This window comes from Mandrillus leucophaeus, unplaced genomic scaffold, assembly GCF_000951045.1.
Source record: "Mandrillus leucophaeus isolate KB7577 unplaced genomic scaffold, Mleu.le_1.0 Scaffold254, whole genome shotgun sequence".
NCBI classification, from domain to species: domain Eukaryota; kingdom Metazoa; phylum Chordata; class Mammalia; order Primates; family Cercopithecidae; genus Mandrillus; species Mandrillus leucophaeus.
Genome location: NW_012102632.1, coordinates 176,187 through 190,119, shown reverse-complemented (window position 1 = coordinate 190,119; position 13,933 = coordinate 176,187). Strand labels below are relative to the sequence as shown.

The following is a 13,933-nucleotide window of genomic DNA, read 5'->3' as shown; positions in this document are numbered from 1 at the left end:
AAAAAAACAAAAAAAAATCTTTGCTCACTTTGAAAAACACTATTAGAGGATATGAAGTCAAACTATAGACTGGGAGAAAATATTTGCAAAACACATATGAGACAAAGGACTACTGTTTAGAATAGAAAAAACTGTCAAAATTCAGGAGTACGAAAAAACACAATAACAAAATGGGAAAAAATGTGAAAAGACATTTCACTCAAGAGGACCTACAGATGACAAATCAGCACATGAAAAGATGTTCGAGGTAACCAGCTATTATGAAAATGCAAATTAAAACCACAATAGCATATTAGTACACACCCAACAGAACTGCTAAAATGAAAACAGTGACAACACCAAACGTGAACATTTGGAGAAAACGGATCACTCACGCATGCATTGCTGGTGAGAATATAAAATGGTACAGTCCCTCTGGAAACAGTTTGATAGCTTCTTTAAAAACTAAACATACAACTACCATACGACTCAGCAAATGCACTCATAGGCATTTATTCCAGAGAAATGAAACATGTTCATACAAAAACCTACACATGAATGTTTATAGCGGCTTTACTCATAATGGCCCAAAAAGGAAAAAAAAAAACCAGATGTCCTTTAATGGGTGAATAGTTATACTGGGCTACATCCACACCATGGAATACTACTAAGCAACAGAAAGGAACCAACTACAGTATTAATGCATGCAATAACTTGGATAAGTCTCTAGAGAATCACGCTAAGTGAAAAAAATCAATCCAAAAAAATCATATATTTTTTGGTTCCATTTCTATAACACCCATGAGATGAGAAATTTGGAGATAAGATAAATGGTTGTCAAGGGTTAAAAAGGGTTTGAGGGAGGGAAGGAAGTAGCTGTGGCAATATAAGGGCAACGTGAAGGAGCCTTGCAGTGATAGAAATGTTCTGTATATTGATGGCAAATGGCAAAGTCCTGGTTGAGGTATTGTACTACAGTTATACAAGATGTTATTATGGATAGGAGGCAGTTACTGGGTAAAGGGCACCAGAGAACTCTCTGTATTATCTCTTACAACTGTAGGTGAATCTATAATTATCTCAAAATAAAAAGTTTCACTAAAAAAACCAATGGCATATAAAATCCACAAAGAGATTTAATCAGATTCAAACAGACTTACCCAAAGCCCCACCCATCTATTGCACTGGTAAACACCACATTTCCCTGTTCTGGAGAGAAGTAAAGCTGAGAATCATCTGTGTCCTCCAAGCCAGTGCTCCAGTCATATACTTGCTCTCCTTGTTCAGAATGTGGATTCACTTGGGATTCCGTCTCTCTCTCTGCTCTTTCTTCTAGGACTTTAGAAGTAAAAAGAGTTCCTGTGAGTGCATTAATCTAGGAGAGATGGTGAAATGGCAGAGTGTCATTCAGATGCTTAGCACACTCACGGAAGGATAAACACTGTTTAACCTGTGTTAGGACTAGAATCATCAGTCAGTTTGGGCTCATTAAGCACAAACGAATGGAGGTGGCATTTACAATCAGTAAATAACTTACATGTATCCATTCTCTAAACTCAGCATAACTAAATTCTAAGGCTTTTGGAAGGTCATTTTTTGATTATTATTAGTTTAATGTAAATGTTAATATCATACCCTTAATTTGTTTTTCAGCACTGAGGCCTACTATCACAAAGTACTCATGATTTCCAACCCCACAATCCTAGTTTGTAACCTTAGTCCACTGCCTTGCCATTTCTCACATCGGTTGTCTGAAATGTTCACTACCCTCTTCAGGCCCTCTTCCCAACTCCTAATCCTCAACTACTTTCACTCCCAAATAGGCAGTAATCTTATGTCCTACCTCAGAAAGAAAATGGAACCTATTACTCATATTTCCTTCAAGTGCCCCACATTCCAATCTACAAGCTCACTTATGTCTGCAAATACCACTGACCTTTCTCCTGCCAATGCAGGGCAGGAGTTATTTTACCTCTTCCTATTTCATGGTTTTTTTTTTTATTTTCTGAGGTGGAGTCTCGCTCTGTCGCCCAGGCTGGAATGGAGTGGTGTGATCTTGGCTCACTGCACGCTCTGCCTCCGGGTTCACACCATTCTCCTGCCTCAGCCTCCCGAGTACCTGGGACTACACATGCCTGCCACCAGGCCCGGCTAATTTTTTGCAAATTTTAGTAGAGACGGGGTTTCACCTTGTTAAACAGGACGGTCTTAATCTCCTGATCTCGTGATCCACCCGCCTCGGCCTCCGAAGGTGCTGGGATTACAGGCAGGAGCCACCGAGCCCGGCCTACCTCTTCCTATTTCTACAGGGAATGATATCCATCCCTCATTCTTTTTCACAGTTCTGCTTTTATTGTTTCCTGCCTTTAGCAAATAAATATACTCAAGCTGTCCTCATCAATGGCTTTCCACTATGTTGAGGAAAAAATTTCAAACTCTTACGCATGGCATACAAGGTTCACCAACATCTAAATCCTATATCCTTTTTCCCATCTCTTGTCACTGTTTAACATAATCTAATTCTTCAGCTAAAAAACAATTTGTAGTCCTTAAATGAAACACTGTACTGTGCTTTTTCTTGCCTTTATGACTTTGCCCATCATATTCCTTCTCTTTTGAATGTCCTTTTCCTCTCTACCTGGCAAACACCTACTTTACTTCCATCTCAAGGTTTCCATTGTACGACTTCTAACTCATTCTTCCCTCTTGACCCAGACTGGGTTAGATGGCCCTTGTGCTGTCATATCACACCCAGGGCTTATCTCATTGTTCTCCAAGTATCTCTTTGTCTCCCCTACTATACTGTGAGCTCCTTGAAAATAGGGATTCTGACCTGTCCATCTTATATTCACAATCCCTAATGCACAATGGACATTCAATAATTCATTTATTCAACATATATCTAGGAAATATTTGCTGAATAAATAAATGAATGAATGCTTGGGTAAAATTTCCTCTAACGACAGGTAATAAAATACTATAGACAGGTAATAAAATCCTAATATTGCTTCACTTTGGAACCAAGATACAGTTTTAAACAAGAGAGTCTATTGTCTAAGCTTTATATGATGGGTGATTCCAAGAGATGGAAGGGACTACTGAGAACATGCTTATTCTGTAGCCACTGTTGTAGAATAACACCAACATGTATGAATATGAAGTGGAAAAGTTCATTTTTCTGTAGCAATGGCTCATACCAAGCTTAGTAACTTCCTTATAACTCTTCTTTGAGACTAAATTTTTTAAATACTAAAAATTAAAATACCTGTTCTAAAATATTCTTGAGGTGAGAATAGGCCTCTTGTGGGGTGAATTTCAGTTCCACTATCAAGCGATCTATCTTATTAATCACTAAAACTGGACGGATGTTTTCAAGCCAAGCTTGTCGCAGAACTGCTTGTGTCTGATAAAAACAGAAAGAAGAATGTAAAACTCATGATTTGAATTAAGTAAAGCACATTAGAAAATACTGATCAATAACCACTCTAGACAACGCCAGTCAGACAAAGGTATTCATTAGGCATTCACAAACTATGTATACAGCACAGTAGCAAAGAACTATAGGCAAGAAATCATCATTGCCTTTACACAACTGACAGTTATGAAGGATAAATAAGGCCAGGCATGGTGGCTCACACCTGTATCTCAGCACTCTGGGAGGCTGAGGCAGGTGGATCGCTTGAGGCCAGGAGTCCAAGACTAGCCTGGCCAACATGGCGAAATCCTGTCTCTACTAAAAGTACGGAAATTAGCCAGGTGTGGTGGCACATGCCTGTAATCCCAGTTACTGTGGAGGCTGAGGCATAAGAATCACTTGAACCCAGGAGGTGGAGGTTGCAGTAAGCCAAGATCGTGCCACCACACTAAAGCCTGGGTGACAGAGCAAGACTGTTTCAAAACAAACAAAAACAAAAACAAAGTATGTTAAATTAAAGTCATCATCTCTAAGATTCCTTCAGAACTCTGGTGATTTAACTCCATCACAGACTGGAACGTTACCAAATGTGAAATATAAAACCAACGTTCTGATTGTCAGTGAAATGCCTAAAGTCAGTCAGTTCCTCCTCTTTCCTCACCCTTAACCATTTAAGTATTTTCTCATCACAATCCACTACCTGTGGACAGACTCCTTCCACAGCATCTACCACAATGATGCATCCATCACAAATGCGAACAGCGGTTGATACTTCTGAGGAAAAGTCCACGTGTCCTGGAGAGTCTATCAGATTAATCAGGTACTCCTCATTACCTAAAACACAATTCGTAAACACACATTTTCAGTTCTCCAGGTATACATTGTTCTTCCTCAGGCATTCTAGAATAAGAAAGCTGAAAGCTTCTAAGAAAAAACTGGACAAAGCTAAAGGAGTTGAAAGCTCAATCCAGAGCTACCATTCCAAGTTTTCCCACTGATGGGACTACTGATTCCAAATAGCATCTATATAAAATGTTAAAGGACTTCATTATTCTAATAGTTACCACTTAAGAGCTTAATGGGAGCCAACCACTATGATACTCACTTTTAATGTGCTAATCACATATTATTGAATCCTTACAATATCCCTATGAGATACATATTACTATTCTCCTTTTACAGATTAGGAAATTGAAACTGAAAGAAATCAATGCTCAAGGGCCTAACAGTAAGAGCTGCTCAAAGGGCTAACAAAGCAGTTGGCCAACTTCTTCCCTACAATTTGTCAAAGAGCAGTGTATGAATCTGCTCAATCAAGATTTAGACTCAAATCTACAAAAACTTAAGGAGCAGTTACTATGTGCCAAGCAGTGTGCTATGTGCTTGCCCATTAATATCTCCTTCAATAGTCTCAACAGACAAATGTATTAAACTTATAGTAGGGTGATGACACATCCTGAGTTGTCTGGTTTTAACACTGAAACTTCCACATCCCATCAAAGCCCTTAGTCCCACGCAAACAAGAAAAAAAAAGATCATCCTAGGTTATAGAGAGTTATCATTAAACATAACTTAGTATACCATGCAGAAAATTAGTAATGCTATAGAATTCTATACTCATTCCCCATTATTGATAAATTTGATATAATTCTCTTTTAAAGACAGAATAATTATTTGAATGCTCAAACATATACTTCACTTTTGCTCCTCCCCTTAACTCAGAGTTTGTCAACTTGAATGTGCTCAAGAATAACTACAAGGTTGAGTATCCTTTATTTGAAATCGAAAATGCTCCAATGAGCATTTCCTTTTTGTGCCATGTTGGTATTTGAAGAGTTTTGAATTTGGGAGCACTTCAGATTTTGGATTTTCAGATTTGGGATGCTCAACCTGCAATGTATGGGACAGTTAAAGAATTTTCCCCCAATATAATTTTAATGACTTCGCTTGTGCCCTAGGTGATACAGATGATAAAACACCACCACAACAATAACCACAACCAGAACTTAACATCTGTGGACTGCCTATTCACGGCTGGCATTGCTCTAAGCATATTACAGAAATTATCTAATGTTTACTTACAACAATCCCCTGTAGTAGTTACAACTATTAGCCCAATTTTATACAGTAGGTAACTAAGGCACAGAAAAGTTAAGTATTTTTCTGAAGGACATCCAGCTAGAATCCAACTCTGAGGTTAACTGACTAAGATCACACAATTCAAAATGATAGAGTAGAAGTTCAAATCCATTTAACTCCAAAGACCATACCTCTAACCACTACACTCAGAAGGCAGTAACTTTTACTACACATGCCAAGATTCCACTGCTAATGAATTCCTAAAACACTGGGTGAAGCATTCCCAAGTGTACTGGGGCTCAGTGGGAAAGACTGCCATCAGTTAGCAACAGACTGTCTTCTTCAGAATCACTCCTCCCGGCTGCCTCCTGGTCTTTTCATGCAAACTGCTTTATGAGGAACCATTGCTCTGCTGAAACCACCAGAGAAGGCTCCAACCAGAGAAGACCATGGAGATCTCCAATGAAAATCCAAGAAGTCAAATAATCAGAGCCCTGGAACAATGGTCCACTGGACCTCAATTGAGCCTTTCACTGTCAGATCTCACACCAGTTTTCCTAGCCAACATTTTCAATAAGTACCATGGTCTCAACCAAGTACACCAGAAAAAAAGGAGCATGTCTAGTGGTGGTCTAGGGTCCTAGTATATAAAATTAAAGTTGTGAGATTCTTAGAATCACTCAGCATCTTCTCAGCCTAAGCCTTTATTTCATAGAAAAACATGCTAATGCCCTCAAAAGGTAAGAGACTGACCCAAGGTCCCAAAAGAAGCAAGCCAGAAATACACCCCGGGCTATCGAATGATCTTAGTCATTTCTCGGGTCTTAGATGCCTTCATACTTTGCAACTGGGGAAACCACACTAGCCTGTTCATTCGGCTGAACTCCAGACTTGAGAGTGGGAGAACTTCAAGCACTTTCCCACCCTTTGTGATACGACCTGGACCTGATACACAAGTTTCAGAGACTGGGTCTCCAGTCAAGTCCTTTACAGAGTCTAAAAATGCACTCGTACAGAAATTTCAGGCTTCCTGTATAACAGTGCTCTTACCTTTTATTGGAGTTAGACCTTTTAGGGAATACTCAGAAAAATGAATACCTATCTACCTATCTATGCTCCTCTAATTATGTATCCATTTCCAGATTCTTTGAAATTCATTCAGGAAGGGCAAGTTCAGATCTACAGAGGAACTGAAAAGCTAGAGATATACCAAGTGTTTCTGTCTGAAAATCTACATCCTAAAAAATAAGTGTCTGATCAAATAATACAGCTGAGAAATACAGCCGGCCTTGGAGCTCACATCACACATACATATTAAAGGTTCAGAGAAGCCCTGTGACAGAAGTCTGTCCAACTCTATTTAACCTGGAGTTTCTCAAATATATTTAACGGTGAGAAAGAGGAAATGCCATGGTCAGTTACACAGCTGACAAAGGCTTGGCTCAGCTCTGAGTCAGGCCTCCCAATTCCCCTTTCAATGCCTTTTTCTCTTAACCCTTTGCAAACAACTTTAACCTAAATTTTCAAAGGTTGGAGAAAGAAGTCCCATATCCATTACAGAAAAAAAGTCCACAAGCACAGCTCTTCTGCTGTGACTTCAGCTACATTATGTATCTTTAAAAAATGCCACTTACCACTTTTGTGTGTGTGTGATCAAATTTAAAAAAAATATAAAAACAGTTACAGGGTTTATCATGCTAGATATTACTATTGCTAGTGGAAATTATCTTAAAAGTAGAGAACGCATAACACTTTTCAGGAGACAAAATTTTTTACATGCTAAATGATCTTTCCAATTTGTAACAAAGTCCTGAAGCTATGTGTTGAATTAATCCCTGTAATAGCATTCAGGGACAGAAACTTCTGCTGCTTTACTTCCCAGGCATTCCAAACTAAACCGCTTCATTTCAAGGCACAGATATAATCAGTCAAGCAACAATCCAATCTTTTCAAGTTCCAGGGGGCTGAAAAAAAAGTTGGAAGAACCAAAGTTAATTATGGGAGATATCTTCCAGACAATTTCTGCTGCTAATAGGGAGTTACGGGAAAAGAATTCCTCCCTTGCCCATGGTTTTAAAGTGCCATGGATAATCGTCTCACAGAAGGTGCACATTTGTCCTAGTACCTGCCAAAACATCTCTGTATTCAGTAAAACTTCATATAAGGAATTTAGCGTTCGACTTCCAAAACATTGGAAATGTTCACTAACACATACATAGAAAGCTGATGAGAGAAAACTTTTCGTAAAATAAAAAAGAAAAACTGAAGTTATGGATGAAGATCTGAACCTCCTGAAAGTGTCTTTTGTTTCAGTGTATTGGTAGAATATTTTGCCTGACAACAAAAATAACAGAAATACAGGCAGAACCTGAGTTACCTGAAGATATGTTCCTAAATTCCTTATGTATGAACTTATAACAATTATATACATAAATTGTACCCCAACTATAAAGTAATCACAAGTCTCCCTCCTCAGGAAATACTACTTTTTATTTTTTATTTTTTTTAAGAGATAGGGTCTCACTATAACATTCAGGCTGGATGCAGTGGCACAATCACAGCTCACTGCAGCCTCAAACTCCTGGGCTCAAGCAATCCTCCTGCCTCAGCCTCCAGAGTAGCAGGGACTGCAGGCACACAAGGGTAATTTTTATTTTATTTTTTGTAGAGATGGGGTCTCACTGTGTTGCCGTGGCAAGTCTCAAACTCCTGTCCTTAAGTGATCCTTCTGCCTCAGTCTCCCAAAGTGCTGGGATTACAGACGTGAGCCACTGCACCTGGTTTCCTTTTATATCTTAAATCACTACTATCCTTTTATATTTTAAGTCAATATATAACATTATAAGTTATAAATCAACTAATACGGCTTATTATTTGACAGAATTGTAAAGCACAATTGTAAAGCTGACACAGGTAACAGGGTAACTATCTTTATGAGAAGCCTGCCACAAGGAGAGGTGAAGGGTGGTTGACTCTGATGGTATGTGTCAAAACTGAGATGGGGTCAGGCACAGTGGCTCACACCTATAATCCCAGTGCTTTGGGAGGCCAAAACAGGAGGCTCACTTGAGCCAAGATCAGCCTGGACAACATGGTGAGACCATCATCTCTACAAAAAATTTTTAAAAATTAGCCGGGCATGGTGGTACATGCCTGTAGTCCTTGGTACTCGTGATGCTGAGGCAGGACGACTGCTTCAGGCTAGGAGTCTGGGCTGCAGTCACCTATGATCACCACTGCACTCCAGCCTGGGTGACAGAACAAGACTCTTAATCTTAAAAAAAAAAAAAAAAAAAAAAAAAATGGGTTAGAAAAGAAAGAGGGAAAAATTATCTAGAAACAACTATGAATAGCAAACTGATTAAGTTTTCTTTTGCTGCACAAACCCAACCTGAAGGCCTCTCCAGACCTTCCTCCAACATGAAACTAGACCACATACAGACCACTTCTGATTACATTTTGCCTCACCCACTTTTGGTTTTTCTCAGTATGATGCCAGTCCACATCTGCCACCCAGTACTGTGGCCACACCCTGAACTCTGACATTACTGAGAACTTCTCCACCTTTGAAGGCCTGCTGCATAGACAGTAAATCTAATACATCCACATTGTCTTGATTCCTTTGATCATTGGCAGTTTTGCTTGGAAGGGTGTAAGAACCAGAATAAGAAACCCTGGAGTTAAAAAAAAGGTTGATGTTTACTTCTTATAATCTCTCTATGCCTAGCATCACCCTGGGGAGAGGGTCATAGATCAACGACCAATTTCACACTGCTAATGCATGTCATTACTATAAGGTGCAGGTCTCATTATCAGAGTAATTGAGAGACTAATTGTAGTATAACTTTGACTAAGAAGGGGGGAAGAGAGAGAACATGCAGAGGAATGTGGGGCTGAAAGGATTTATGTATTTTTTAAGACAATAAAGACTTGAGCATGCTTAAAAGCTGATGGATACAAGCCAGTACAGAGAGGTGGAAGATACTGAAGAAAAGATCGTTAAGTCCAGAGCACAGGTTTTTGCCAGTGACAGGAGGCAAGCAAAAAATGCCCATACCATTACGCTTTAAGATACAGTGGCAAGCAGGTGAGAATTCTTTCCTTTTCTGAGAAATAGAAGGTAAGAATGTCTGCTGAGATTGTGGAGGAGGGGATGACAGATAGGCTGAAAGAGACCAGAAGATTCAAAATAGCTGTTGGGAAGAATGAGCAAGACCCAACAGGGACAGATGGAAAGTCTGCCAGCAGTTTAGAGGACCACTTGAGAACCTAGTCCAAATACAAGGACAAAGAAGTGTAGAGAGTTAGCTTTATCAAGAGTTCAAGTTTTGTTAGGAAAAATATGACAGAAGGTCAAGAACCAAAGAGACTGAAGACGCTGGCAAGACTGTCAGTGAAATGACAAATCTGGGCTGTACGAGGCAGGAAGTGAATGAAGAAAGAGGCTGTTGGGAGCCAAAAAACTTATGAAGTCAAAGAATGGGTACCTCATTAGTCAGGTGAAAGAAAGAGCTGGGAGAATCAAAGACTGTAGAGAAGGAAGTATTTAAGTTTGAAATGTCGAAGATGGATAGCTCAAGGTGATGCTAAAATCCAGAAAGCAGTCATGACAATGGGTAGGTGAAGTGGAGAATCAATGTTGTTGAGAGGATAAGATGCTGAAGAAGTCATTTTCAGGGATGGTAAAAGCCATCTTAGAAGATTCATGAGGCCGGGTGCCAAAGTCATTAATGAACAGGAACCATCACCAGGAGCTGACAATGATTGGAAAGGTGAATAACCGGATGGTCTGAGTCTTGAAAGGAGAAGTTTGAAAACAAGGGTAGAAGAATTAACTTTTGTCATCAGATCTGGGAACAAAAAGAATAGCAATCCCGTATCCTAACCCAGAGATTCATGGAACATGAACGGATGAGTAGCATTCACTTGAAAAAGGTACACGGTAGGCAATGCCATCAGAAGACAGCCAGGCAGAAGGAGGAAACGTCAATAAAAAGACATTGAGGATGCAGGGATGTTTATTTACGTTGGAATGTTTTTAGAGTAAGTTTTGGTAAGGAAGGGAATAATAGAAGATTGAAAGAGGGTGTCAGAATCACAGAGAAACATGGGGAAGAGACTACAAGAGAGGCCAGATCATGTGGCCCACATCGTGGGCAATGACTGAAGACCACAGGGATGTAGGTAGTGCTGGCCACAAGATGTCCATAGCAATCCCTGGTGGAAAGGAGATACTTAAGCCTCAGGAGAAATTATTTGTGGCCTAACTTCCAAGAGACTAATGGTCCAAGTGAATAGGCTGGAAATGTTGGTTCTAGGACTACTACCACATGCTAGAAATTACTCTGTCCTTGGGAAAGTATCTTCACCTCCCTGAACTCCATTTTTGCACATGTGTAAAGTAAGAGTAATACCCATCACAGAGTTGCTGTAAAGATGAAACAAAATCAGGCATATGAGACACCTAGCTCAGAAGCGAACTATCGTGTACCTAGTTTCTTAGGCCTGGCATCAACTGAATGCTTCACAAAGCAAAGCATTCACTGTCTAATGAGAACAAAATCTACCCTTCCGTCAAATGAGGGGTAATGAAACTCTTCCCTCCCAGTCTCACTCTAGAAAGAATAAGGCAAGTTAGGACCATGGGTAAACATTCACACAGCCAGAAGGAAAGGGAAGCTACTGCCTCTGAATGAAAGAGATGACTTTCTGGTACAAGCTGGCCTTGTCTGTAACTAGATGGCATGAGTCAGTGTCTCCATGGCCTGGTCTTTGGAGTATAAAACCAGAGAGCCACAGAGCTGAAATCAACACATGCATAAATCCTCCATCTGCCCACAACCACTAACCCTAACAGAGGTATTTACAAAGTGATCAACTTGCATATGGACTTCTTTGCGGAAGGCTGCTGTATCCTTGGTCTCCACGTTTGGAGGACATCCTCACTGCATATGGCTGACTCTTGGTGAATCCCAAGTGTACCACTGACCCAGGCTAATAACTAGACTATATGCTAAGGTTACACACTAAAAGTTTATAAGCTAAAGCCCACTGCAGTGTGTTCCACAAGGTGTTTTACAATTTTTAAATAAGTTGGCAGCATTTTGATATTTGGAAGATTTTGCCAAACATCCTGATGCCAACTTTTCTTAAAAAAAAAAAAAAAAAAAAATTCCCACTGTGTATCAATCAATCAACTGGAGTTGAATGATACTGGCCCTTACCCCAGGAATCGGGGGAGGTATTCCATGGGTGGGCATAATTCACTCTCTAGTCCTTAAGAGCCCCACCCAAACTGCCTCACTTGTGCAGAGGTGTCAACAACATGTCAGGAACTAATAATATTGTACTTAATAATCACATCTGACAGGTATTAGAATAAGTAAGCTATTGGGGGGAGGGAATAAAGTTAGATATTTACCTCACAGCGTGTGCACACGCATATAACTTGCATTAAATATAAAAATTGAAATTATAAAATAACTGGTGGTGAACTGAGAGTGATTTTTATTTCATTTTTGTGTTTTACTGTATATTCTATAACACACACTAAATTTTCTATAGTAAATATAAACTTGGGCCAGGTGTGGTGGCTCACAATTGTAATCCCAAAACTTTAGGAAACAGATAGAAGGCTTGACCCAGGAGGTTGAGACCAGTCTGGGCAACATAGCAAGATCCCATCTCTACAAAACATTTGAGATATATATAAAAATAAATAAATTGAAATATACATACATATATACTATATATGCAACATATATAATATGCACATATGTACATAAACTTTTACATTTATCTAAAATATTTTAAAAGATGAATTAGATAAAAAATTCAAAAGTTCAGGAACAGCAATATTTGCTCAGATATAAAAAATGGTTATACAGTAGAAATGACAGCAGTATTCCTTTCGATGAATTTCATATTATTTAACCCATGTGAATCTATTTCTGTCTTATGTATCTGGATTCTAGGCTAAAGGATTCAAAGGCATTACATCCCCTTAGGATATTTTACAGAACGTGTATTGTTAGGAATACTTCCTAACTCTTGAGATGACAAGATAAATGTATGGTATTCTTGTGGGTGGGACACAAAGAGAGGTAAGAAACAGGCAAATAATATTTAATAATATGATCCCAACATTTGCAGCAAATTTTGGTCACAAACGTAAAGATAACAGAGGCTCCATTTTCTCAAAGAAGAATTAGGTTCCTGGAACATGCTAAGATAGTGTGTGACCTTGATGGTTTTCAATACCACTTCTATAACATGCATGATTTATCTGTTTACTTTAAACTAGAATAAGACCCTATATTTCAACCCAAATAAAGATTTGAAAATACTTTTGAAAGCTTAGTAAACTAAGAGTCAGAACCAGAGAAAGAGATTAATTTGCATAAGAGGGCATTCAAAGTGGGTGAGAAGAAGGGGAAGGCATGGTATAAATAAAAGTCACCTGTGGAGTTTCTTCAAACATCAGGTTTCTCTTTTTCTCCCATCTAGGTTCCCCTTCAGGCTGTCCCACCTTCATAGCAGGAAATACCCCATTCTGGAGAATCAGTACTAAGATATCTCATCTCTCAGGTGATCTGAGAGGATATGTCCCAGTCAACATTCCTAACTTCTATCCCCATAAGGCTCTGAATTGTCAAGTGTGTTGACTGCTCAGCCCAAATTCCTTTCTAGGAAGTCATCCCATGCTCACAAGAAACATATCTGACACTTTGTGACTCCACTCCAATCACCACTGATTGGACTAGGAGATGACCAACCAACTAAGGGCAGCCAATCCACAGCTGCAATCTCTGTGATGGGTTGGCATGAAAAGATAAGCAGAGCCGCATCCTGTTCTTAAGACTGTGTGTTTAGAAACACAAGAGATCGAAGCAGTAGGCAACAGAAATACGGTGAAAACAGACAGGATAATAGGGTAAGAAGTCAGGGCAAAGTGAATGCACAAAGATGAAGACACGACAGTAGGCAAAAGCTATGAGACAGAGAAAAGACACACAGGATAATAGTGGAGATACAAACAGACACTCAAATCCAAGGACAACAGTGGAGTTCCAGAGGAAGGATCCATAAACTTTTACTGATGTGGTCTCTAGAGCTATCTTGGATCCATAATCAAAATCTGGCTCCAATTTTTATGAGACACCACTCCAATAAGACTCCTGTTTTTCAATTTTCATGGATATTATTTCCAATATCATTTCACACATATGCTTTCAATAATCTATCCCACCCCAACCCAAGCTAGCTTAAGTCTCTGGTCTATGCAATCAAGAAAGCATACCCGGCTGGGCGCAGTGGCTACGCCTATAACCCCAGTCCTTTGGGAGGCCCAGGCGGGCAGATTACCTGAGGTCAGGAGTTCAAGACCAGCCTGGCCAACATGGTGAAACCCCATCTCTACTAAAAATACAAAAATTAGCCAGGCATGGTGGCATGCATCTG

General features: G+C 39.5%; 1 protein-coding gene across 2 annotated transcripts in view; it reads right to left on the bottom strand.

Moving 5' to 3' along the window:
• Positions 1-13,933, bottom strand: part of EFTUD1 (elongation factor Tu GTP binding domain containing 1) — a 154,148-nt gene that overhangs the window by 124,736 nt on the left and 15,479 nt on the right. For both annotated transcript variants that reach the window (XM_011983678.1, XM_011983680.1), the window contains 3 exons: positions 4,095-4,228; positions 3,245-3,382; positions 1,140-1,354 (listed from right to left, as the gene is read on the bottom strand). In XM_011983678.1, coding sequence (XP_011839068.1) covers positions 1,140-1,354; positions 3,245-3,382; positions 4,095-4,228 — 487 coding nt within the window. The remainder of the gene's footprint in view (positions 1-1,139; positions 1,355-3,244; positions 3,383-4,094; positions 4,229-13,933) is intronic.